General features: G+C 41.5%; 1 protein-coding gene across 1 annotated transcript in view; it reads left to right on the top strand.

Moving 5' to 3' along the window:
• Window positions 1-1043: 1043 nt before the first annotated feature.
• The window catches only part of WWC1 (WW and C2 domain containing 1), a gene marked incomplete at its 3' end in the record, with an annotated part of 32979 nt that continues 6231 nt past the window's right edge, over window positions 1044-27791 (top strand). The window contains exons 1-12 of the mRNA XM_010187368.1: window positions 1044-1147; window positions 6220-6423; window positions 8251-8327; window positions 9255-9334; window positions 10260-10389; window positions 10627-10773; window positions 11839-11912; window positions 17111-17353; window positions 18784-18873; window positions 21233-21762; window positions 25794-25902; window positions 27673-27753. Of these exons, the coding sequence (XP_010185670.1) occupies window positions 6273-6423; window positions 8251-8327; window positions 9255-9334; window positions 10260-10389; window positions 10627-10773; window positions 11839-11912; window positions 17111-17353; window positions 18784-18873; window positions 21233-21762; window positions 25794-25902; window positions 27673-27753 (1712 nt within the window). The remainder of the gene's footprint in view (window positions 1148-6219; window positions 6424-8250; window positions 8328-9254; window positions 9335-10259; window positions 10390-10626; window positions 10774-11838; window positions 11913-17110; window positions 17354-18783; window positions 18874-21232; window positions 21763-25793; window positions 25903-27672; window positions 27754-27791) is intronic.

Raw genomic sequence — 27791 nt, 5'->3', positions numbered from 1 at the left:
CACTGTAGATGGGACATGGGAAATGCCTGGTTTCTGGTTTAATCAATAGAAGCTGGTGTATAAGGTTAGAGACTGTGCAAACCCAGGATGAAATTACACCTCTTCTGACAAAGCTCTCTGTAGAAGTAGCAAAGCAGCAATCATAAAACCAATTCCTAGCAATATTTTGAGGGTAACTAATCAAATGATGCACTGGATAAGACCACTTGGACTGTGTGTGACCTGGATGGTACACCCTACCCCTGCTGGTGTTAAATATATCGTTGAGTAAATACTGACTATTCCTTCTTTCCCCGGTTCCAAATAACATCTAATAAACACTGAATCTAGGTTTTATCATGGACTGTAGGTGGAAATTTTTTTTTTTTTGTAAATAAAATACCGGGCCATGGAAGAATAACGTCATGCTGATAAGGGTAATCAAATAATTACAACACAAGTCCTCAGCAGTTATGCTGAAGTATTATCAAACTAACTGGTTTGCCTAATGTGTGTGAAGTTGAGACCAGCCCTTAGACAGAACTAATCTAGCTTGTCATTAATGAAACAGCACCAGAACATACTGCAATGCAAATGAGTGGAGTTGCATGACGAGTGGTCCCACAGTCCTGCTATTGGACTTGCTATTGATTTAGCAGTCTTCATTATTCATGCTATGCAAATTGCATTTCTCATCTTGTTCCTTGTCTACATATTTTTGATAGAGGACTTGCCTGCAAACACTCTCATTCTTTCACTGGAGAGAAAAGGATTGTTTCTGGCAAAGTCCTTAGTGTTCCTTTGTCGAGCGAGTGCTGGTAGAACCGGGCAAGGCTCAGGAGCTCTGTCAGAATGAATTCATCCTGCTGTAACCTCAGATGAGGAGAGGGAAGAATTTCTAGAATATTATTTGATAGGAATGAAAGCTTTAAGGTAGTTTTCAACTTCCTTTGTTTTCTATACCAAAGCCCCTGTAGTACTTGTATTCTGGTCAGTTTTTTGGAAGAGATGTGTGGGAGTGTTCTTTTACTCATCCTAAATATTATTTTATATTTCAGGTATACTAAACCACTAACCTTTGCAGACTGCATTAGTGATGAATTGCCATTAGGATGGGAAGAAGCTTATGACCCTCAGGTTGGAGTTTATTACATAGACCACAACACCAGTAAGTGACACATTATTTTATTTTTGCAGAGTGATTGTTTTGTACCTGTGTTAAAACATACTGAACAGAAACGCACAAAATTGCTAACAGCATGTTTTAGAGTGGGTAAAATCTGCAGCTCAAGAAATCAAATCCTGTCCTTCTCTATCATACAAGTTTCTTCCCTCTCTGAAACAGGCGTTTGAGACCTTTTGGTTTGCAGTCTTCAAATTAGCAGTCATGTTCAAGCCGATACTAAGGACACACCTCTCAGATTTGGTGCTGCTGAGGAGTCTGAGCAGGGATCTGGAGTTTGTTCTCAGGCTGGAATTTGTCCCTGTGGCAAGACCATTGGAAATAGTGCAAAGGTCTGGTGTTGATTCCCTGACAGGGACAGACCGAGTGACTGCGTCAGCTCCTGTGGCTGCAGGCGTTTGTGCCGCATTTGCTGGAGCGGGAACTCTCGAGTAGGCTGTGGATGTCCTGAGAGATGTGCAAGCTGGAAAAGAGTGAAGTTAAGGCTTATGGCGTTTTTATTCTGTATCCTCAAACTGCTGCTTACTGTCTTTGTTAAATTGCTTGATAGACCAGAAGTATTAGGCTTTATAAGCTCATTTGGATTCTAAGAAGACAGAGAACTTTTTATATCATTACAGACATTGTTAGGACATGTATTGGGTTGTGCTAGAACAAATTCCCTGAAAAAGGTAATAAACAAAATACATCACTGACTTTGGTTCTCTGTACAGAACAGCGCCAACTGCAGTCTAGATGTTCACAGCAGAGCCATGCCCAGTCCCTTTTGGGGTGCCTGTAACTCATGCAAAGAGAAATTTTTAAAAGACAAAAGTCCCTTGAAGCTGGTTGTTTTGTTTCTTCGTTTTTAATCTGCTTCTAGGACTAAACCTGAGAACTTCAGCAGTCTTTGTTTTTTTTAACAAGTTATAAGATCTTTTTTTAAAATAAAACTGTAGAAGGTGGTTGGTTTTTTGGGTTGTTTTTTTTTCTTGGCTATCTTCTTACCTTTCCCTTTCCCACGTTTTAACGTGGCCAGAGACTGCACCTTCCAGGTTTTAGCAGGCTTCTCTTGGATATTAAAAATGCAGGATGAAAAATGCTTATTCTTAAAAAGCACTCACTGCCCTCTGCAATACAAAGATCAAATGTCTCCAGATGTGACAATGACACAAATGTTTTTTAGAGCTTATGTCATCCCAATATCACAGTATTTACGTATCTTTAAATTACTTCATTCTAATTATTTTTCTCTGAGGCAGGGGATGTTGATATTTTCCTTTTACAGGAAAGATAGTGGGGAAGAAAGAGAAGCCACAGGATCACACAGAGGAGGATCTGCTAGGGTGAGGACTGGACAAACCTTCCTTGAGAAGGTGCTAAATTGCAAGACACAAATTGGGGTCTCCTATAGGTCTGTAAGACTGTGTCTTGTGTCCATTTCACTTCCACAAGAAAGCACTTTAGCGAGCTAACAATGAGGTTGCTTTTTAAACACAGTCTGAATCTTAATGGTTTTTCCAGTCTCACTTGGTTCTGTGTTATTCCTGTGCTGGCCACACTTACAAAAGGAGTAAGAACCAAGTTCAGAAGTCTTGTTAAGACTACTTTTTACCTTCTCGGGTGTGATTTAATGTTTTCATGACTGTGCCGCGAGGGAGAGAGAAGAGCCTGGGCAAGCAGTCCAGGCAAGTCAGAAATACGGTTGGACTTCTCTTCCATCTTCTGATGCTGGGTTGTGGGAGGCACCTACCACGGTGCTCCAGGCCAAGAGCAGCCCAGATAAAGGGACATGCCACCTCCCAGGGACTCTGAAGGGGTTTGCTGTTTAGGAGCAGTGTTGGATTAAGAGGTTTCTGCCAATTCAGTTTTTTTCATACATTGGTTGTGAGAAAGCTGTTTGTTCCCTGTCCCTTTCTAGAGGATGTCTGTGGGGCTTGATGGTTCTTCCTTTGGATCAGTTCTCTCCTGTGGTTTATCAGGTGGTGACATGGACTGTCGCAGTAGATGTAAGCCTCTGCAGGTGCTGTGGGAGCTAGCATTGTCCCCCAAAAAAATAATCTTCAGCCCACCTTCTGAAGTGGACATCAACATCACCTCTGGCCACAGGAAAAACTTGGCTCAAGTAAAATGAGAGGATGTTTCAGAGTCTTTTCTTTGTCCTCTCTGAACTTTCTCTTCAGTTTGAGATGTAATTTTATCTTCTCATTTGTCTTTCTCTTCTATCTACACTGGGAGAAGCTGAGTGCTTGTTGTCACTGTGGCCCATCTTAGGCAAAAGCAGGGCATTAACCGACTCCACTGGCATTTGCCCAAACAAGGATGGCTAGCTATGGTCCCTGGGAGAGACAGTTCACGTACAGGAAGAGCCCCTTGATCTGAAGCCTGCTGTGGGACATGGAAGCTTGTCAGAGCTCCCGAGTGTTTCAGCTAGCAGAAACTGCAGCATGTAGGTGGGACAAACCAAATGTGACCAACATTTGAGTTGCCCCCAGGGTAAATGCATAAAAGATCCAGTTGTAGGTCAGGTCCGTGCCACTCAAAAGCACTGTGGGCTTCAAGGGTGTGCAGAGAAGGCTTCAAACCATGACAACACCTGCTTAATAGCAGTTGCTCCTAAAAAGTTTCACTGCTATGGGATACCAGAGGCTACAAGACTTGACCTAGCATTTCAATTAAAAAGATAAAAAGAAGAGAAATAAAATCATGACCCTATTTCTTATGCAAGCTCTAATCCAAATCATGATGCAGGATACCATATCCACTTACCTGCAGCTAACCAAGAGGCTCATCTTTGTGGTTCGTGTTGAAGTATCCTCTGGAGGGTGTCCAAAACCACCTTCTTCTCCAAGGTCTCTTGCCGGTTCCCTGTGCAAGAGGTAATCATCATCAGAGGGTGTGAGGGGGATGGAGTCATGTCACTTCTTGCTGCACACTTGGTGTAGTTGAGACTATTTATTAGATAGAAACCTAAGGACAGACGTAAACTAAATCTAAAACCGGGAGGTGGTGAACATTTCTAACTTTCTCTCTGAGGCAGAATAAATATAATTGAGTTAGGTACCCAGAATATTTCTAATACAGTATTAATGGATAGCCGTGAGTGTGCCTTTCTGGGAGAACTTTTTTAGAATTTGATTTGCACAAAGGAATGATGATTTTCTTGCCAGATGCTGATGGAAGCACAGTAAGACTGCATTCTTCAGACATGAAACAATCACATTTATTTATGACAAGCTCAACATTAAATTAAAAATTCACAAGACAACAAGTGATGTAATAGCTTGCATTTCAGTAGTCCTTTCGTCTGATGAATGTATTTTACATTTCTCAGTAGCTGGGGCAGATCGAGAGCCCTTGGCCAACATTTTTGTTCCTGTGTGACTGCTCTGGTGACCCTGCTCTGGCAGGGGTTGGACTGGATGAGCTTTCCCAGTCCCTTCCAACTCCTGTTATTCTGTGACTCTGTGATGGTTGAGTGTCCTTCCCTTGGGTAAAATCCTTTCTTTCTGGCTCTGTACTCAGAATTATTGTCAAACTGTTCTCTTCCCTACATCCTGTATATTACGGTGTTATATGCCTGCCTCGCTTAAGAGCTGCTCGTACCTGCTGCCATGGCAGCTTTTGCTAAATATTTAAAGAGACTGTTAGGATACGCAGATTAGATTTCCACCAATAGTTTCAAGCAGCTCATTTTTATTAATTATTCATTATGTCGTAACTGGGCATCTGTTTATAAATATTTAAAGGGTGAGTGTCACGAGGATGGAGCCAGGCTCTTCTCGGTGACAAACAATGATAGAACAAGAGGTAATGGGCACAAGCTGGAACACAGGAGGTTCCACTTAAATTTGAGAAGAAACTTCTTCTCAGTGAGGGTGACAGAGCACTGGACCAGGCTGCCCAGAGAGGTTGTGGAGTCTCCTTCTCTGGAGACATTCAAAACCCGCCTGGACGCCTTCCTGTGCAACCTCATCTAGGTGTTCCTGCTCCGGCAGGGGGATTGGACTGGATGAGCTTTTGAGGTCCCTTCCAATCCCTAACGTTCTGTGATTCTGTGATCTTTAGGCAAACATAGTAGTTTAGACAATTTAGAGCGCTTAGTCAACTGAATATTGGAACCTGTTCCAAGCAAGACCATATAAGAGAGAAAAAAATATTTTGGACACTTCTTCACAAAACCAAGACACATACTGACAACAAATTTGCCTAATTATCATTAGGACTAGCTGCCTGTCTCTGACCCTATGCACGCTTAGAAACCTGAAAAGCAATGTGTTGGCTATGTTGGGGTAATGGAGGTGGCAGTGGTGTAGCTGTTCATGACTGCGTTGGCTATGCTACCAAAAATATTTTTCTTAAACTCTGCCTCCTGTATTCTGCAGTGATTTGCTGCTGTGCCTGCTTTCAGTGAAGGAAATGTTTATTCTTCTTCTGAGATCCTGTTTATATAATATCATTTGAGATGCTTTCATGAACACATTCTGTGATTTAATGAGTTTTTTTCCTTAGCTATGGAATCTCAGGAAGAAGGTTTTCTTTCCCCTTTTTGATAAAAGCCACTTGGCAGCCAAAAAGGACAGACATTCGTAATTGCTTTCATGTTGTCAGATGCAGTATAAAGCACTCATAGGGCAATGATGTTTTCTGAAAGCTGGGTTTTTTTCAGTGAAATAGTAGAGGTATTTTGTTAGTAATGCTGTAAAGATAAAGATAAGTCTGACAGTCAGTGTCAGTATCTTGGAGCTTCTGTGTGCATGTGCTTGTGTGGATGTTTTAAGAGGTAGAATCAGGATGGCCTCGGCAGCAGGGGCGTTGGAGAGTTGTACAATCTCATCATGAGTTGTTCTATACAGTGATCAGCATGGCAGAGCTCATACAAATTCACTGTGAATCAGTGGTCACCTCCTGAGATAAAAGGAAAATGTCCTTATTCTGCTTCTTTATTAGGATTCCACTTTAATAGGTGGTGGGGCAAGAGCCTATTTTAAAATATTGCCATAAATAGTGGAGCTTCTCCAGGCAGCAATACAAACCTGCTTGCCATTGATCTTGCCTTCTTGTGTTTTCTCTCCAAGAAACTACGCAGATAGAAGACCCTCGTGTGCAATGGCGGCGGGAGCAGGAGCATATGCTGAAAGACTATCTTGTCCTGGCCCAGGAGGCAATTGCTGCACAGAAGGAGATCTATCAAGTGAAACAGCAGCGGCTTGAGTTGGCCCAGCAAGAATATCGGCAGCTGCATGATGTTTGGGAGCACAAACTGGGCTCTCAGACCAGCTGTGAGTAGTTTGTGAACTCTCATCCAGTCACTTCCTCAGTTGTGAAAGCCCTAGGACAGTAAAATGCTTGAAGCTGGTCCTCTGGGATGTGTTATGCTATGTCACTCTCCACATTTGCTCAGTTTGTCTTAAAAGCAATGGCTGCCTGGCACCTCTTGGGAAAGGATAGTTGTTGTGAAACACCATGGCGGCTGACTCAGTCGCTAAAGTCGGCGTGCAGGTTTTTGGCATGGACTTCAACAAATGTGAGAAAATGTGGTGATTGGCTCAGTGTGAAAAAAATTGAAGTTAAACACTATTTTTCTTGGTTCCCCTGTCTAAAGTATCGAAACAAGAACTTGACTGTCTGGAGGAAGTAAAAGTCATAACAAGGTTTCTGTAGGTGAACCTGCTGAAAGATCAGTTTTTGTTTTTTGGAGGTTGAGCTAGATGATCTTCAGAGGTCCCTTCCAACCTCTACCATTCTGTGAAGGCCAGAAGGCCCATCTCAGATTGCATTCCCAGGCCCATTTGGAGTTTAACATCCCAGTTAGTTGAGTGACTGTCTCGAGGAGCCAAGGGTCTATATTTTATGCCATGTAAAAGCTAACATTGGTGGATTATCTCTCTTGAGTATGAAGAGCATTGTTTTGTGCACCATATTCTTTGTCACACAGGAAACATCAGTACCTGTTGCTTGAAGACTTGGTGCAGAAATATTTATAGAAGGCCAAATTTTATCATTGTTATTACTAGTCAGGAGCTGGATTTATTTCCTGCAGGTATTCCAGATATTTTTTATTAATAATCCTTAGTATTGCAAACATTTTTGTGTTCTTACTAGCCACATCAGTTGACTGACCTCTCCCTGCTTTAGTCTTACTGAGTTACGTCTTATGGTGGTGAATTCCACTGGCTAATCCCTATGCCTGATGTTAAAAAGTATTTAAGTAGTTTTCTGTGAACTGAAGGATTGTTATTTGACTAGGGTCTCATCTGTCATCTCTGAAGTACAGTTTTTGGTCTTAAGAGCACTCTACCTAAGTACTGGTGTACCAGAACAGTACACCAAGAACCCCGTGAACATAAATTACGTTGGTGTGGTGCGATCTGTCTTTAAAAAATACAATGAAACAAAACTAGAAATGCTTAGCCATGTTTTACAGAGCATAAACTGATGGCTGCGAGGATCAAAATATCTCTCTTGCCTGGAGCTGCCTCTAACAACACTGCACATTTGGGAGTTTCTGTACTTTCTGAAGCAGAAGGGTTTTAACTGCTGATGAGAATTCTGCTCTTAAAGGGACATTGATTTTTATCTGGTGTGACACACTGTATGATCGGTTGTGTCTTCAAGGCGGTGAGAGGACTTGCATTACATTTTTCAGTTTCTTATTCTTCGCTTTTTTTGTTTCTAAGCATTCAGTGGATTATTTACTCAACAAGAAAGTAAAAAATAAAGTAAACCTTTATGCAGTGTCTCCAGTTCTTTTAAATGGCTCTTGAGTTTTGTTAAATGCCATTGGAAATGCAGGAAGCCACACTGTTGAATGGAGCAAATGTTTGGGAGTCTGAGTTAAGTATTAACCCAGAACAAATCAAGACTTTGGAGATGCAGGACATGCTCTGGCCTCTTTAGTATATGCTTTTTGTGGATTACTTGACTGGACCCTTTCCCTGCCTTTCAGGGTTGAGAAGAGATCTGGAAAATGGATAAAAGGCCTACACCCAGCAAGGTGTGGAGAACAGGGTGTGCAGGAGCAGTGGGAGGTCTTGATTTGTGGTGGGGCTGGTAGAAGAGTAGGGAGGAAGTTAGAGCTGCTCAACTGAGTGTCATATTTGTTCTAGTGGTCTCTGGCTCATCATCAAGTTCCAAGTACGACCCAGAGATCCTCAAGGCGGAAATTGCTACTACAAAATCCAGGGTAAGTTATATGAGTGGACCTTTGCTTCCACGGGTGATCTTCAGATATTTCTAAACCTCATGGCAAATACTAAAAGGAGATGCCAAAGCTGCTGAAAGAGCTAATGTTGCCGTTCTTAATATAGGAGATAATTTATCAGAATTCTCAAACATTGCCATCTTAAGAGTTTGAAATTCTTTTTTTTCCCCTAACTTCAGAGTTACGTGAGAGCTGGCAGTACATGCTGCTGTGCAGATGTGCTTGCGGGGTACAGAGCCGAGTGCTGGCTCCTCGGTGCGCTGCAGCTCTGGAGAGCTGCGAGCTCTCCCTGGAGCCTGGCAGCTGTTTGCGCCTGGGCTTGGCTGCACGCAGTGGCACCATGCGCTGTCATGCAGAGCTGGGTTTGGGAAGAAGAAAGGACTACAGTAAAGTAGGTCAGTCTGGCCTCTGTGGAGAAATATAAAACAGCAAGCTGTAGAGTCAGTGGATTTACAATATTTATTATCATCCTGCTGTGTTACTCAAGCAGTGGGGCCTTTTAGTTCGGTATCTTGGAGGATGGCTTCTGCTGCTCCAGTGTAACTCCTGTCTTAATGCTTTATGCTTTTTTTTTTTTTTTATGACTGGGAAGGTTTAAAACATTGAGTAAAATCAAAATGTGTTTCATTCCTGTCTCTCTTGATTTTTTTCTCAGCTTTTCTGCTTATGAGGTTGTAACTTCCTTTGAGCCTGTTATTAAGTGCTGTAGCATCTGGGTAGTGGATAAATCCCAAGCCAGTGACAATGGCCTGATGAGGATGCAGTCAGGGCTGTTAGCTGCTGTCGAGCTGATTATCTGGAAACTTTTAGAGTACTGCCTACACTGAATAAGTTTTGAATTGTGTGAGTAGTGCTGTACCTAAATATTCATATAAAGCATCATTCTAAAAGTGTGACACCTTGCTACAGGTTAATAAACTCAAGAGAGAAGTAGCTCACATGAAGCAAGAGCTCCAGTACAAAGAGCATGGATTTCAAACACTGAAGAAGTAAGTTTGTTCTCAAGATCTTATTTTCAGTGTAGAACATTTCTGGCTTGTAATACATCCCCCTTTACTTTTATAAATAGCTGCCTGAATAATGTAAGCTGAAATATGTTGCTGCTATCTTTGTGCATATGCAGCTGAAAGCAGTACACAGCCATGGGGGTAGTTCTCTCAAATCCATGCCTATGTGTGATTGATCCACATCAGAACTGACTTCATGGCAAAGAGATTTTGAACCAGGATCTTGCTAGTTAAATGGTACTCTCTTTTACTCAGTATTAACCAATAAAGATGACACAGTACAGCCTATTGGCTCTTATTATTATGACATTGTTTTAGGGCACAGAGTAAAAACTTGGGGTGGAGTTGAAGGGTAGGAAAAGTTTCAGGTATTTACCTTTGTATGAATATGACATATTTTAAGTAATGGCAATGGTTAATATTTATTATAGATGTCAAATGCGGTAGAGTTCTTTTGAGAAGAGGGAAGGATGAGGCGGGTTGTAATTAGGTTGCGCAAGCAAATACATGTGTGCATGTGAGGTCTGTGCATGTTTTTGGAAATCATAACTGAAAATAAGGTGATTCTTACAGGCGGCCAAATTGATCCTCTCTGGGTTAGACACTAGGTAACTAGCAGCAGTCTGTGCAAACACGCTGTTCTGGGGGCTTCATGTGCATCTTTTTCCTCCTTAAGGACTCAGATCATGCTGAAATCGGAGCTCTGAAGCTTAATGCACTTCTGAATGGAGTAATTTAGGCAGGGATGAATGGGGTCCTTTGTTCCTTGTGCTGTCTTTGTTATACTTTGGAGTGTGTTTTTCTTACGAATTGATGTCAAGATGCATGCATCTAGAATGATTAACTTAACTGGACTTTATAAAGTGCCAGCTTACTGTATTTCTTTTTTTTTTTTATTTTCATGCAGAATTGACATGAAAATGTCTGATACTCAAGGTGGCTACAAACTTGATGAGGCACAAGCCATTTTAAGTGAAATGAAAGCTCTCAAGAAGGCCATCACATCAGGGGAAAAGGAAAAACAAGACCTCATTCAGGTATGGAAACAGGATGACAGAGCCTGTCTGTCTAGGCAAGATGGTGGGCTAGTGCCTATGGGCTACTCTATGCCGTGGAAGGTGCAGTCCAGCCATGCCTGACCTCGCGCTTGCTGGGTCTGAGAGCAGGCAGTAAACATGGTCAGACCTTAATCATGCAACTTCTGCTAGTGCTATGTAACTGCTGAGATACTTTGAGCAGAAGTGAGCTTACCTCATGACTTTTTATGGTTTTAGAGCCTAGCCAGGTTAAAAGACAGCTTTGTGAATGACAGAGAATCCCAGTCAGACCTGTGGGCCAGCAGTGTGTCCGTGGAAAAATCCAGTCCGTTGTTACCCCGGCAGTACCTGGATGTCAGCTCCCAGACGGATGTTTCAGGAAATGTGAGTAATGTGTAAGAAACCAGTTGCAGGTGGAGACATTCCTCTGAACTATGTGTAGCACTGCCTTAGCATGAGTTATCAAGCATGAGCAAGTATCTATGAAATGATACCTTCTCCTGGTTTAAACTTCAGTGTCACCTTCATTTTTGTGTGCCGTGTTAATGTACCTCTAAAGACAACGTGCTCTTTCCCCGCTGTCTCTATGAGCCCAACCCAGGTGGGAATAAAAGGGAGGGAAGTTTTATTTTGCCTGTAGGTGTAGCTTCTTGTGATGCAAATATTCCCTTAGCTCTTTATAGTAGTGATATGCTCCTAGATAAGAAATACTCAACAGCTGTGTGTATGAGCTAAGGCCTAATGCAGGCTCTTCCTTTCAGAATGTGTTCCGCTGTTAGTGTGAATGTTATGAGTGAGAACGATAGCATATGTTCAGTGATTTTGATATGTGTAGTACTCATAAACCTTAAGTCCCACTTGTGCAACAAAATCATAACTGTCAGGTTGGTGCCAGCCTCCGCAAGGACTCAGTTGGCTCTGTGGGTCCATCCTATTCTCAGGACATCACAGAAGCCTCTCCTGTGAACCTTAAACATCTGCAGCCGTGATGTTTAAAGCCAGACTTTCAGTCAGGGCCACACATGTGACTAAAGATCTGCAGATTTGGGCATCATGGGATGTCTCTTGTCTTTAAGACTTTACAGCCAAAGCAAGATGTCATCCAAAACAAAATGCAACGCAGCACTTAAAGATTGCAAACAGCATTCAAGAAGAAAGTTTACAAAGTGATTTGTGTGTGGATGAAAATAGAAGCCTGAGATAAATGTGGTAACTTATTTTTCTGATAAACTAGACCAAAAAGAGCCTCTGAATCTTGTGAGGTTTTAAGTATTTCAAGCAAACGTGAAAAATGTAATCAATATTAATGTATTTTCCTATTCTGTGACTGGTTTAACTAGTAAATAAGTTTAACAAGAGCGAGTGGAACTTGTAACATCATCAGTTTCAACAGGGAATATGAAAAGAGGAGTGATGACTAAGTTGCTAATTTGATATTTTATGTCTCAGTTTATTACCAGCAGCAACAACCAGTTGGCTGAGAAAGTGAGATTACGCCTGCAGTATGAAGAAGCCAAGAGAAGGTAATTCTTCGGACTGTTGTACCTTTTGACTGTCGCGGAGCTTATTCTGAAGATAGGTTTTGCTAGAAGAGGTGCCACTCAGTTTGAAACCCAGCATTACTGCTAAACAAACGTAGTAATTTTTGAGCCAGTGAGGCAATAGGCTTTCTGGGCCAATGTTATCATTCAAGAAATAATAATCATCCTAGAAATTACTAAGGAGTGACTAATACAGGAGGAATTCAGTCTGGCCACACCTGTGGGGACATACGTGGTTTTGCTGCCTGTTGTCAATCCTTCCTCATTCCTAATAAGGAGACTACTGCAAGGCATCTCCTTACCTTACTTAAAATGAAATGAATGTTTGTATGGCTTTAAGTCAGATAAGGAGAAATGTATGTTGCCTTAACACCTAACATATCAAAATATAGTCTATGGCTATAATTTTTGAGCTTTTCACCCTTGCCTTCAGATCTGACTGAAGGGTAGATTTTAAAAGATTGTATCTACTTAGGAAGCTCATTTAAGCAAAAGTATTCTGGGCTTTACTTTTTAAATACATAATGGCTAACTCAACTGTTTAGAAAGTACCTGTATTTTTATGGATAAATAGTCTAGTTCAACAAAAAACCATCAAGCAACGTATAGTCTTTGGCTGGGCTAGTCCTTGTTCGATAATGTAACCATCTGTGGGGGTGATTTCAATTTTAACTGCTCTAAAAGGACTTTGCAGTTCCAGAAAAACAAACTTCAGGGGCATGATACAATCTGTACTTAAGATATATCTGAAGGGAAGGATGTTTCTCCAGTCTCTGCTTAGAGATAAGAGCTTTAAGGCTGAAGTTACTCATTATGTTCTCGTTGTAGTATGTTGGCATGGTCAATAGGCAATATTTCTCAGTGACATAACACTTGATCTGTATCTGTGGCAATTGTCAAAGACTCTGTGTACGCAGCTTCTTTTGACATGATCGTACACTTTCCTTCCTAGATGGAGCAATTTTATCAGAACTGTCTATTTTGCCAGTCCAAAATGAACTTATACCTTGATATTCAAATCTTTCTGTGACCTTTTAAAACAATATTACTACCCTCCCAGATGAAGTAGTTAATTTTTCTATGTTAAAACTGCTTTTTACTTTTAAGCCTCGCTCAAGATTGCAATTTAATTCACGCTGACTTTACATCTTAACATTGAAGGGGAGCACTCTTAGTTTAGCCTGTGTCTTTTCCAAGGAGGGGCAAGTGAATAGTGGCAAAGCTGAGAAGGTAGTTAATGTGCTCTTGAAAAAGAGACAGGACTTTATTATAAAGGCAGCATGGTAGTTCATTTGAAGGAATGATGAAGGGCATACAATACTGTCTTGCAGTTAAAGAAGGTTTGATACCTCGTATCTGTCTTAATTATAGATAGATTTTCTCAGAGTTTAAAAAAAAATCATGAGGAAAGATGGGTCTGAATAAGAATGAATAATTGATACTAAAATGAAAAGATCTCCAGCTATCGGACCACTGTGGTTTTGGCATAGTCTTTAGTAGGAGTTGCAGAAACAAATACCTTAACTGGTTTTAAGCTGGAACAATATAATGGATGTAGTGACTCACAAGGAACTTTCTGCGTCTGTGAAAATGCCTTCTTGTGATTTTAGAAGTGTTTCCTGTCCCCGCAGCATGCTTTTAAAATGTTCCAAAAGCACTTTGTCCATGCACGTATTATGAAGGGAGTCAAATGATGGAAATGCATATGTCTTACTAGCTCTGTACTATCTGGAAAGGTAAAACTTAAGGACTTGAAATCAAGATGATCCCACATAATTAGGTTAGAACTACTAGATTTATAAAGGGCTGATGATCTTGAAAGTGGATTGTAGCGGACACCGTAGTATTGCGAAGCAGCCTGAAGGAACAGCTTTAGGTGAGTATCCTGCTGAGCCTTACCGTGCCAAACTGCCAGGGTACAATTCTGCGTCTTTCCTTACCCACCCACCACTAAGTCCTTTTCTTTCACAGTGCAATGAGACGAGCTTAGAGGAGCAGATGTTAAACCTGCAAAAAAGAACAAAGGACAATCACAGTGACAAGCCTTTAGCTTAATTGGTTTGGAAACTGATAATGGGCATCATGTCAAAAGAGCTGTCAGTGCTACATCTCTACAAGGAGATAGCTAGTTCAGCAGAAATGTAGTCAGAGATGCAACTAAATTATGTTGTAAAATTTCAGACATGTAGTAGTGAATCAATTGTGTAGCACTTGCACTCTGTGCACAGTTTTAATTCCTTCAACAGTTAAACTTTCAGCCATTAAGGTTTTGTGTGACTGGTGGTAATGCTGGGCTTTTAAACGTGTATTTTATGATTTCCTTAGATGAAATATTTAAATGTCATATTTAGCAGCATTGCAACAATAGTGGGTATTTGACTGGTCACTTCTTAGACCACACCTCCCACTTCGAGATTTTTTTTTTTAAATTTTTTTTTTCCTGAAGAACAGAGGCTGGCCTGATGTAGGATCATTAATTACTGTTTCTGGATCCACATCGTAAAGAATGCTTTTGTGGAGATGCATGTGCTCTAAGTGATCTCCAAAAAGACTAAAAATGTTGTTATGCCTCTATCATAGATAAGTATCAGCTTTTCCCAATTTAAAAAAAAATAAAGACTTCATATGACAATGAATCTACCTACCTATTCCATGTAAGAAGAAACCGGTTAAATAAGACTTGAGCTCCCTGTTCCGTGTTTTGTTCAGTCTTGCAAGCTTGTGGCCATTCAGAAAGACTGGACGGCCTGACCCAAGTGCTGCTGGTTTCCTTGCACTGCAGACCCAACATGGTCCAACCCAATGGTGCAATTCAGACTCAGTCTGATGAGGGGCTGGAGTTTTCAGCCGAATGCCAGACAGTCTGCAAAGCACTTATTTTATAATGATGTTGTTTTATTGAAAAAGTGAAATACATAAACCTCCTTTTAACTGAGAAGGAGAAAAAGAATAATCATTTACAAAGTGTAAAACTTCGGTAGTTTAACAAAGCTGTTAGACTCAGAAGTACATGGAGAACAAATTCCAGTGGAAAAGCCATATCCATGCAAATGTATGCCAAAAGTGATCAGATTAATACCAGCCAATCCTCTTAAACTCATATCCCTTCAAAATGCACAGAGGAATTCTTGGATTATGAATTATTGCCACTGTTAATTCTTCATTGGAGCACAGTGTTGCACTTAAGTACTCAAAACCAAAACAGCTTCTAAGAAGGTATAAAAATAATCAAGCTGAATATCTATCAATCATGGAACTTTAATTAGAGTAAGCAACCTGCTGTGGGAAATGGGTTTACGGAAAGTGAGACCTCCCTTCAGAATGGTGAGCCTCGGTCTGCCTCTGGTGAAGGAGGAGTCAGGGCAGCCTGTGGAAGTCGAATCCTGCACAGGCTCTCGGGGCTCGAGTTCCTCTTGGCCTCTAGAGCTCAAAAGACAAAGCTTTACTCTTCAAGGCTATTCAGCAGTCATGTAGCTGCCACTGCCCAGATCTGCATCTTATTGCTTACTCCACACTGATCTTGCTGGTTGGCATTTGGTTTGCTCTGTGCCTGCATGTGTGCTGGTTTGCTGGGGGGAGTGGGCACCATCCTGTGTGTTTCCATAGCATAAACCAAGTTCTAGAAAGAGAAGAATCCAGATTAGTACCAGTAACTATTTGTTGTGCCCAGTTTAAGCCCAGTAATTCTGTCACCAGATCACAAAGCCCTTTTCAAAGGAGGGGTGAATATTGGACTTTCTTTTTACACGTACAGCATGTCACTTCCATTTCTTATGTATTTACTAAACCCAAGTGAGAGATTAACCTGAGCTAATCACATGAAGGTGCATGTATGCCTTGGCTCTCTGGCCTTCAGTCAGGAAATTATTTTTGCAAATATCGTGCCTTATATTGCAAGATTACTGCTTCTCCTTGTTTGCCTTCTGAGCTTTTGCAGTTTCTCTACCCCAGCCCATTCAGCCCTTCCCACTCCCTGCTCTCCACTTGATCATTTTTAATTGTGCAACTTCCAGAAATGCAAGTCCTTGGTAACTGTTATTCGACTTTAGCTGTACTATTATTTCTTATCAAACCACTATGATCACCCTAGCAGGTCATGACGAGTTGTAGGTCAATGAGGTCAAAGCAGACAGCTTCCTTTGGGAAGGCAGACGTGACTGCCCTTAGTCCTGTATCCTGGCCTGCTGCTGTTTTTTCGCTTTCCTCTGTATGTTGCATTGCAAAGTTGATCATTGGTGGAGCTAACCAAGCAGTTCAGATACTGGGAAAACTGGGAATGGGCATTTAGTTGGAGTGAGCGGCCTCCTTACCTGCCAAGAGGTGTGCTCTCTTCTGCTGTCACTCAAAGCTTTTGCTTAATTCTAGATCTGCACTGCTGCTGCTTTTAGTAGTTGTCTTTCTGCATCAGGTAGTGTGACATTGTGCTGAAGGATTAGTGATACAGACTTTAACCTGAAATCTGGAATGAAAGTAGACTTTTATTTTCATGCAAATAAGTGGCTCTGGATGTAGGTAGGATTGTATTGCCTCTTAGACTTTTCACATTGTCAGGTGTGTGTTGCACCAGAAGTAGCGTAGCTCTTTAATGTGTCCAAAATGCTTAGTGTTGAGTCAGTAGTTGGATTCTTCCAGTAGCAGCATGCATATGATTAACTTCCTCATTCTAAAGTCAAAATTAATTACTAAACTTTTGAGTAACCACTGGTCTATGTCAGCCTTTCGTAATCATATAGGGAGAGTATGCAGTTCTTTTTGATAAAACTGATTAAAGATCAGATAAACACAGCATGATACTCTCCACACCAAGTACTGTGAGGTTGTTAGCTGTAAGGCATATTGAATACCCTATAGTGTATCTGACAGCTTTTTTCGAAATCTAGAATTTCTGTTATACTGTTCCCTGACTGGTGGATGCTGCAGGTTAGCTAGAGACTTTACTCCCAATGGTAAGCTAACCTGCATTAAAATCCCATTCTGCATGTCAGCCTTCTGACGATGCCATCACTTGACAGTGCCCTGGTAAGGAGGGCATGAGGGTAAGGGTCATTGTCCCTGAGCCGAGAGTCATCTTCAGGGCAAGAGAAGACATGGTTGGTTGTGGTGGACCTGTACGTGGCTGGAGCAGAAGCACAGACGCTCCTCATGGAATAACTGCTGCTTTTTTTTTTTTCTTTCTTCAGAATAGCAAACCTGAAAATACAACTGGCTAAGCTTGACAGTGAGGCCTGGCCTGGTATGCTGGACTCTGAGCGGGATCGTCTCATATTAATTAATGAGAAGGAGGAGCTCTTAAAAGAAATGCGATTTATTAGCCCCAGAAAATGGACTCGAGGAGAGGTGGAGAGACTGGAGACAGAGAGAAGGCGCCTAGAGGAAGACCTTCAGGCTGCTAGAGACACTCAGAGCAAAGCTCTAACTGAGAGGTGGGTCAATGGGCATAGGGCAGAGCTCGCCTCGCTGGACAAGAGGTAATGGGGAACAAGCAGCAACATCCCTTGGCTGGATCCTGATATAAGTGTGTCCTCAGACTTCCAAGGAGACCATTTTTACTCACAACAAGTCTTACTCCCCAAGTGGAGAAAGGTGGTTGTTCCCACAAATGGATCCTCTGTGAGAAATACTCAAAATAGCCCAGGATAATGTTAGTGTACTATACCATTTATGTATGCAGCCAGCTTCTTGCAGCAGCTTCTACAGTTGCTGTGCAGTCTGGAGCTTGGTAAATGTCAACAGATGGAATTTTAGATTTTAAAAATTTGTTCTTCATTCTGAGCATCCTTGTGTGTGATTCTTGTAGGAACTGGTATTTGACAGGGCGTGGAATATCCTGTGAATCCGATCTAGCTGAAAAAAATGCCAGCTATCCTCCCTAATTTTACTTGTGTTGCAGGGGGAGATCTCATGGGAATGTGCAGTGAGGATGAATACTGCATCAGACATTGCCTACAAGCACTTTCCAATATGGATGTATTAACGTGGGTGGCTGTGGCAATGCCGCTTTTAGCTGCAGTTGCTTGAATGTATGTGGAATAGGAGTGTTGCATTCAATCGTGCTGGGGCTCAATATTTTTTATTTCTTCTACATGCTCGGTGTCCAGACCGCACCAATTTTCTACCTAGTCTTTTCATGGTTTTATTATGCTGCAAAAAATTGTTTCAGCTGGAGGACTTTTACCAGCCTGAAATATCTGTGGTTCAGCAAATGTTTCTGGTCTTGCTGTAAGATGAACACTTTTTTATTTGTGATTTTTTTTTTTTTAGGAATAAGGTCCTGTTACAGCGTGCCAAAGAAATGGCATGTTTCTGGAGAATGTGGTTTTTTTTTTTTTTGTCTGAAGGCCCTTTAAGTTAGAGAATGCGCACCCAAGTTTGTGTCTCAATCCAATTTATGTGTGAAATAAAATGTAGATGTTGCTAAAGTCCGTAATTCCTGTGAAGCTGTAATGAGGTGGTTAATAACTAAATCATGTAGACCTTAGTCATCCATAGGCCTTGCTGAAATCAAGTGAAAGCATTTACATCTTTATTAGCACAGTAAGCACAAGAACGCAATAGCATATAGCAAGCAAATCTGGGTGTTTTTGGAGGCCTGATCCTTGAAACAGTAACTTTTATAGTACCAGCTGTAATTATTTTCCCTGCTATGAAAGTTTTCAGGATTGAGTTCCACATCTGAGGAGTATTGGAAATCGGTAAACTCATAGGCATCTTGACCAAATTCTGTCCTATGTTATACTGTGTATTCTTATTAACTCTTACAGGATTTTGTGGAAAAAAACAGAATTTTCCTTTACTCCTCATTTGAAATAGTAAATGCTGCTTTAGCTCCTGTTTTTCTTCTATCTTCTCTTAGATTGAAGTTGAATAGCAAAAGAAATCAGCTAGTCCGAGAACTGGAAGAAACAACGCGATTAGTCGCAATGTTGCACACTCAACTGAAAAGGTACGTAACTTTTCTTACAGCAGTTGTAGGTGCTTTACGTGCCTGTGGTGTAACTGCTTTTCTCTAACAAGTTCATCTCTCACCTGAAAGGTCTAAAAGGCTTTTCAGTTCTGGTAGTGAGCTAAGACTCCCCTGTGTAGTCAATGGAAAGAGAAGCCCTGAGGGTTATACATCCCACTCGGTTTAGATGGGTGCTTTAGAATGGGATAGATAACCTTGTGGTGATGCCTGTGTCTGACAACAGGAGGGGTTTTCACAATCCCTTCTGTTTTGGACATGTAACGTTTACATTTTTTTTAATAATGTTTAAATTACTAAAGTATTATATTAGTACAGTATGTTAAAGATAGCTTAACACTCAGCAAGTAAAGTGAATCTTAGTAACGCACCTACACATTAATGTGAGAGTATAATGACAGTATTTATCTAAGTTAATTCCTAGTGTGCTATTGCTTGCAATTGTAGACAATGTATTGAGATATCCCAGAATATGAACCTCTGCTGGGGTTCATATGGTATATAGAAATTTTTCTGCAATTGTAATGTGGTCTAGTTGTTCAGGCTGTAGTTTTGGAAGAGTAAATTTTCAGACAAATGCATGACTGCAGGCAGTATGGCCAAATCATTAGCTAAAACTATGGTTTTATCTCTTTGATTAGAAAGAGTTTGGTGGAGTTTTTGTTTGGGTGAGGTTTTTTCTATCGCTCTGTACTGAATTTACTCTGTTTGTAGCTTCTGCTCCACTTGGATTCTGTTTCAATTTGTGTAGATGACACCGAAAAGACTGGAAGGAAATCATAGTGCAAGACTGACATGTAAATAAGCCACCATGGAGAATAGTTATCTGTGATGCTCTTATGCAGTGGAAATGCAATGTACTTTCATTTCATCTAGCTGATTAGGGATCTTTTGAGGTGACCAAGAAGCATGTGAAACTAATTTCTTCCTAACTATGTGCCCAGTGTTCTTGGCATGCTCCTTCATAAGAATAAGCATTTGTTATTAACCCTGGAATGCAAAATGTCTGGCATTCAAAGGTACGCTCGAAATGAAGCTGAGCTCAGGGAAAAGATTAATAAAAAACCTCTCCCTTTTGATAATGAAATACATTGAAAAGCTGTAAATTTATTAGCCCTGGCAAGATCTCTATATACTGCCAAAATGAAAAAACATCTATCATGTTTCAGCCAAAAGCTTTTTTTGAACAAACATGATGCAGTGCACATCTGTCATACTAATGCAGAAGACATTTTGTGCCAAAATTATACTAAATTCTGCATACTTGCCTGTTTCCCATAAGGTCATGGGCGTAATTATATGAATGCAGCTTCTAGCTTCTATGCCATAAATAATAAATAGGGGATTATTAGGCTTATTAACATACTCACTGTTTTTCAGTGGGGCAACATAAACTACTTATACATATGCAGTTATTTTTTTAATAGCTAATCTAGATCTAAAGTGAAGGGTAGGAGTCTTTAAACAGTCGGTAATGAGCAACATATTTCATATCTGAAGTAGGAGCATTGCTTTAATTTCAAGGGATGGTCAATGTTGTAGTCCATACTGGAGGATTTGTTGGGTCTCCCGAGCAGAAAATGGTGTGTAGTGGCGTCTGGCCTTTCTCATTGGAACAGACCTCTATTCAGCACCTGTTTAAAATTAATTTTGCTGTCAATTTTTTTGTTATGTTCTGAAACTAGATCTCTAGGGACAAATAATTTGTGCAAACTGATTTCACAGCCCAGCGCTGGCTCCTTCCCTTGCTCTGCTGGCCCTGGATTCCATGTAGCAGTTATTCATGTAGGTAAATCCTACCACTTTTCTGATAGCTGCTGGCTGCTGCCATCTCTGAGGGCCAGCTTGGGCAGCTGTGATACAGCCTTTTGGCTGGGGGTCCGGGATTGTGGCAAATGGAAGAAAATCTCCATATGGGCAGATGGTTCGTTGCAGTAACTTTCATCTTTTTGCATGGGCCTTGCTTGCTTTTGTGGTCTGCTTTGGAGATTAACAGAAACTATAGAATTTTTTTTCCAGACAGGTGTGGGTGGAGAATGTTGTCACTAATTTTAACTGACTTGCAACCATTCATTAGTGTTAGTTTGGCTAAGCAAGAACTCTCATGAGGTTGATCTGGTGAGTAGAAAAACGTGTATGTACTATATTATTTTTATTGAAAAGTGAGCCAACTTTTGCACTGAGTAGACTGTGGTACGGGACTGTTGTGAGAACTAATGCACATGGCCTAAGCTAATGAAGCATAATGTCCTGCGTGGGCTGAGATATTTAATGACATTGCAGTGTTTTCCTGAGAAAACAGGAGATACGGTATAATGGTTTTCTGACTTGTTTCCTTCAGTCTTTCCACCAGCATGCTTTCCCTCTCCTCAAGTAGCAGTCCTGGTTCTCTTGCATCCAGCAGAGGATCTCTTGCCACCTCCAGCCAGGACTCGTCCACCTCAGCCAGTATCACTGATCTCTACTATGAACACCTGGAGCAGTTGGACTTGGACTATCAAAACAAGCTTGACTTGCTCTTAGAAGGAGCCACTGGATTTAGACCATCAGGTTGTATCACCACTATTCGTGAAAATGAAGTAGCAAAAACTCTCAAAGCAGATACCACTAGTCGCATACAGGCTCTGCGATCGTTGTCTGGTACTCCAAAATCCATGACATCGCTGTCTCCACGGTCATCTCTCTCTTCTCCGTCTCCACCTTGCTCTCCACTGATGATAGACCAACTCCTAACTGGCGATGCCTTTTCAAGCCGTATGGATTTTGATGATGCAGAGATAAATACAAATCTCTCAGAACTCACCCTAAACACTGGGAGTGGCATCTATAGACTGGAAGAGCCTAGAGAAGAAGATAAACATCTAGGTCAAGGTATGGTAACAAAATATTTGCATACACATACATGCATTTATTTTTAATGTAGTTTATAATGATTGAGAAGCAAGTATTTCAAAAGCTGTCAGTCGTCTTTGTGTATAAAAGTGTATTCAACGGTGTGTTCTGCCTTGCTAGGGAGAAAGGGGTTTTATTTTTATTTGTAAAAAAATACTGCTGATCTGATGAGTCTTGCAAAAGACTGTATCTAGGTGTGTTTTCAGTGTACTTATGTGCATGTGTACACAAATTACAGGGGTTTCCTGTGCAAATATAAATGGTTGCGGTGGGATGCCTGGTTTAATTTGGCACTTAACTATCCAGAATGCCATCTGGTGTTTTGGGTCTGAAATTGGGAGGCATATAATGTCATATTGACAGAAACATTTTGGCCAAGTTTTTTTGGGGAAGACTGGGAAAGGCATTTAATGTAATAGTTAACAAATTATAATAGAAGTCCTTCCCTGTGCCACATCAGCATACACAATGTTTTGCTCTGGTTCCCAGTAAATCAGTGACAACAGATTTATTAACTTCAGCTGAGCAGGCACGTTAAGGCTGTGCTTAAATTTCTGCTCTTGTGAGGGGGATGGTCTCTTAGCAACAAAAATGTGTTTAGATTGTGAGCATGATAAAATAAGATGTGTAGAGGTAGTGGATGTTCTCACACATGCATATGGCTCATTGCTGGGTGGGAAGGGTTCATCCGTTTTTAGTGTGGTGGCCCTGCTGAAGCAGATGGGAAGCAGCGGGCAGGGTGCTCATGCTAGGGCCTGTCTTAAGCCATTGTGAGTGTCATTGGGTTAAATCCAGTGAGTGAAGTGCCTGGATTTGTAACTGCAGTGAAGAAGAGTTTTAAAGGCAATATAAATTGCAAGTTATAGTCATATGAAGTAGTAGTGCAATTTGTTTCTGTTTCTCAGAAGCTTATAAAGCAGCCTGTGTGAATAAAGGGAACTAGCACTGTGCTATCACTGCCCTCTGCACTAGGAAGGCTGATACTATTTAAAATACAATAAAAGTTATGCATCCAGTTCTTCCACTCTGAGTTGCCATTTTCCTACAAGCAAAAGGTGTTATGCCTTTGAGTAGGAAACAGTAATTATTCTTACTAGAACAGGGTGCTGATTAGCTGTAACCTTTTTAGCTCTTCAAGATTTGCCATGGCTGTTAAAGTGAAAGCTGAGGTGTTAAGGAGATTAAGTGATTATTGCTGTTAGCCAGTCAGCAGACAAAATAATCACTGTAAGTAGTTTATTTCAGGGCAATAATGAGATGAGATTTTACTCCTGAGGCATTCTGACGGGGGTGGGGTTCAGCGTAACACCCAAAACAGGATGGCTGAATCTGGGGAGGAGGTCAGTATTTGGCCTCATGGGCAGAGGATGCTCACATGTTCCTGTAAGTAGAGCTGAACACTATATGTCTGAGGGCTTTGCTTTTTGATTCTGTAAGAAAATGTTCCTGCTACCGTTGAGGCTGAAATACAGTTTCCCTCTCAAGATTTCTTGAGCGATACCTGAGCGATGTAGGTGACAGTAACAGCAAAACCCAGAGCCTAGCAGAGTCTGGCATTGTCCAAGGAAGTGGCACAGATGTGAGGACAGCGCACAACAGAGTTCTTCAGGGCCTTGTTGTGGTGTGTCCAGGAGAGCACATGGGAAGGGAAATGGCAGGAAGTGAAGAACAAACTTTAAATTCTTGACATGAGTGGAAAAAAAAGGTGAAAAATTGTAGGAAGTGCTATCTGCCTGCATGGAAATATGGAAGAGAGTAGAATAATTTCTGAATTATTCCCAAAACTTAAAACAGAAAATTCAAATTTTGTGTTAATTAGCTTCATGAAAAAGTTACAGGTTCACTGTGTGTGTAAGAGTTGCAGAGCTTCCACATCCTTTGCAAAAAAAAAAAAAAGGGTGGCTGCATGATGAATCCCTTTTCAGGGAAACACGTTCATCTTTATTTGAGTTTACACCTTAGCACTCCGCTGTACAAACAGATACCCACTTCATTGCTGGGTTTTGTGGACTCTCTGTGTTCGCCTCCCCTTGGCTGTAAGGTGCTCGGGTGAAGTGGTAAAGAATGAATAGTTTCTGGATCAAAATGACTAAATGGCATTGGCAATTGAACGAGAAAAAGAGGTTGAGCCTGCTGGAGTCTTACTTGGGGTGTCCTTCCCAGGAAGGAAGCCTCGCATGGAGGGAGTTTCTGGGAGTAGCGCATAAACTCAAACAACTTGATCTAAAAAGCCAGCCAGCAGGAAAGAAGTAATTTTCATATTAAAACCATGGAATAGGAGGTACAAAGGAGCACTAAGGAAAGAAGAAACATTGTTTTTTACCCTGTGTGCGTACCTCCAGCATGAAGAGTGGGATGGGGCCAGGCGTTTGGATGCAGCAGGAGGGAAAATCGATTAAACTGTGAATGCTGGTGTAAAATGGATCCTTTTATTTCAGTTGAAGACTGATACATTGTGTTAGAGATGCTAACTTTTATTCACATGGTTTGGCCTATGGGAAAAATGTCTGGACTTTTATTTCTGGAAATACCAAGATGAAAAATGAGATTCAGTGGTGGTGTCAAAAAATACGTGGATAAATGGGCCCCAATAGCACACATTGGTGTTACCTGTAGCACTCTCTACTGTTGTCTGTACAAGTCCTTGTATTATTCTGTAACCCTATGTTGAGCTCGCACACTTTTTACACCAATGTTTTTCCAAAGCTGTTCTTAATTCTTCAAGTGGCTTTGTGAAACTGTTTAAAAAAAACCAAGCAATGTCAAAAAAACCCAAACCAAAACCAAATAAAAAGCCCAAACCGAACCAAAACTTACTGTGTAATAAAGAAAATAGAGAATGGAAACCATATATTGGTTTGAGGGCATGTACTTTTCTAAGGCTACAGGAAAGAGGGGCCCCTTCTGAAAGATGAAAGCCCCTTGGAGAAGAGTGCATTGCCACCCTACAGCTGCTCCCGGTGTGACAGCACAGCACCTCTTCTCCCTACCAGAGAGGGAGAGCCAAGAGCTGGGTATGTCTCAGCCCTTGTTAGCCACCTTAGCAGAAGCATATCTCTGCAGAAATGTGATGGTTCAAGTGAAAAGGTGCAGAAGTTTCCAGGGCATGTATTTCCCTGTGTTGTAGCACAAGTCTGTGAGATAACACCTCCGTGCAGAACTCCTTGCTTCAACTTCTTTGGTTTCTCTCTCCTATCTCTCTGCACGCGGCTGCTACTTTTAGTCCTAAGTCTCTTTCTCTCCATATTTAGCTAGTTAACCTTAGTCTTTCTGGAAATGTCTTCTCTCTGTGTATACTAACCTTTTGCGTTCAGGGGTAGTCAGGTGGTGTTCATTTTGCTGTTGCCCCTCCTTGAAGCTAAACTTGGTACAAGCTCTCCAGGTAGGATATAACTCTAAGCATAATGCACGCTTGGTCACTAGCATTCTCCTTGCTGCTGCTTTTTGGGTGTCTAAGACCAGAAGGCCTGCTACCTGCAGGGTGACTTTTACTTGTTTTATTGGTTCATATTTATGACTTCACTAGAATTCAGAAGTTCTGCTGCTGCTTCATGGGTTTTGGTGCTTTGGAAGCCTCTCCTCGCATTGCCTGTGAGGACCTGCACCCATGGAGGTGCTGAGCATAGCCAGTTGTAACATACTCCGGTACAGCCAGTGTGTAACCTCAGCCTGTGGTATGCTACCATGAAACCAAGTATTAAATGGGCATCGAGTGTGCAATGAAGTGCTGCTCTCACCTCCACCACATAGGCTGTTCCTCTGGTTGACCAGGGGCTTTTTGTTTTCCTGGGCAGTTGTCACCTTCCTGAAGCACTGACTTCATGGTGGCTGTTGAGCTCAGCCCGCCCTACCTGAGTCCTCTCTGTCTTCAGAAATGTGCTATTGCTTAACAAGACGTGGGTGGGGAAAAAAATGCAGTTCAGGAGGATAAAAAAAAAAGCTGCTCCTGATCCAGACAGTTAATTTTCATTAACGCTTGTTTTTTATTTTCCTCTGTGCTTCTCTGATAGGTATAAATACAGCTGGAGGGACAGCACTGAAGGTGGCGTGTGTGTCAGCTGCAGTGTCTGATGAATCTGTTGCTGGAGATAGTGGGGTGTACGAGGCGTCTGTACAAAGGTAGACATCAGCTCTCTCTCTAGGAAGAAGCTAATGACTCCGCTTTGCACACAAGAGTCAGCTGAAATAATGCCAGAGACAGTCTTTTTTGTCATTTAGGGGCTCAAGTTCTCAATCTCAGATTTCTTAATGCTTCTGAAAAAAAACTATGAGCAGGTTGAATTTGATTCTCAAAGTGACCCATGCTTCCCATAATAGAAGAAGCTGAAAGCAAGCTGCCGGAGAACTGTTTGAACAGCTGGTCTGTGTTGAAGGTGCTGGTGAGCCCTGACTGCTGCCTTGACAGGGGTAGCAGCGCCATCTGGCAGGCGTGAAGTTCCCCTCCTGTCAGTCAGCTGTTCTGGTGTCAATGACAGCCCTCAGTCAGTGTGAGAGGACTTTTGGGATTCAAGCAGGCAGCAGAACCACCTTGAGCTGCCTCATGGATGTGTATGCGCTGCGAATGCAGTTCCTGAGTGCTTAGCTCCAGGATGTGTTCCTGCAGGACTTCTCCCCCTGAATGCATAGTTCACAGCCAGAGCTGGACATTACTGCTCTTGCTGGGTTTCTGGACCTTCCTTACCATTTGCTAAAGCTATCTAGGGTGGTTTGAGAAAAAGTTGACTCAAAGGTACTGACCTTACCGATACCTGGTTTGGCTGCATCTGACATGGGGCTTCCTACTGTTTTTATTGGCCTTGAGTTGAATTATGAGGTCATCTGTTGCAAGACACAACTGTAGAGATGAAAAATTACTCATCTCATATTCCCCCATTCATTCATTCACTTCATAAATTCTCTAGATAAATGAGTAATCTATTATGTTTACAGCACAGTTCACTTTGACAAGAACATGCAATGCCTCTGTAGACCTCATGGGCCTAAGCCAGGCTGTCACACAGTTGGGTGTACTAGGGCCCCTGTGTCCCCTCAGCATGACGAGGAGCTCTGTGGAGACAGGAGAAGGGATAATGTGTGGCAGTTACAGAAGGCATCTCAATCATACTACGTAGCATCAGACATGCAAGTGTTATTTGGGTTGTTGACTTGCCAACTTCCGTAATGACTGCAGTATCATTTTGATGCCTGTAATAAATGCTGAGGGTAGGATGAGCACTATGATTGTAGCTGAAATGTGATGAAATACAGGAGAGTGATAAGTAATATGGAAAATACTTGGAGAAGAATGCTGATCCTGTTTACATGTGCTCCAGCATAGCCTCTGAGTTAATTAGACAGTGAGTGTAGTTTTGGGGACTTTCAGTGCGTAAAACATCGGAGGAGGAGTATATTGGGAGGGAAATGATGGAGGTGGCTGTTTCAAGGAAGACCAGCCCGTGTACTCTGTCACTTTTAATGTGCTTAGGGAAGTTTGATTTCTTTAAGAAACAAAGGAATTACTTTAATCAAATTTGAGAACTTTTGCTGTTGTGACGTAGGATGGGATTGCAGTTCCTAAGTCTTATTTATGTTGCTGGGCAGTCAGCTGTCTTTACTAAAATCCAGTCAAGGAAACCCTTTAAAAATCCCCTACTGCCTTATTTTTCGCAGAGTTTTTTGTGTGGCTTTTTTTGGCAGTGAAGGGGAAAGGCATATGACTTTCTGCTGATAAGCACTGTAATACATACCTTTAAGGATGATCGCACTTCTTAAATGAGCTTTCTTTTTTAGCTGCTGGTTTTATAAAATCTGTATACCCAACCCCTGAATAGAAAAGATCTTGTATCACCTAAATGCTAGCACTTGGATAGGAGAGAAATCAAGTCCTTAATTGTCTTTGTTTTCTTTCAGACCATGTGTGTCAGAAGTGATGGTGTTTGACACTGATGATACAGAAGCAGTTGGGACAGCTAAAGTGCAAATTGCAATGAGGTAAGCACTACATGTTTTTATTGGATTTTTCTTCAAAG

This window comes from Mesitornis unicolor, unplaced genomic scaffold (genome assembly GCF_000695765.1).
Source record: "Mesitornis unicolor isolate BGI_N332 unplaced genomic scaffold, ASM69576v1 scaffold17616, whole genome shotgun sequence".
NCBI lineage: Eukaryota > Metazoa > Chordata > Aves > Mesitornithiformes > Mesitornithidae > Mesitornis > Mesitornis unicolor.
The sequence above is the reverse complement of the archived record's forward strand: the minus strand, read 5'-3'. Positions and strand labels throughout refer to the sequence as shown.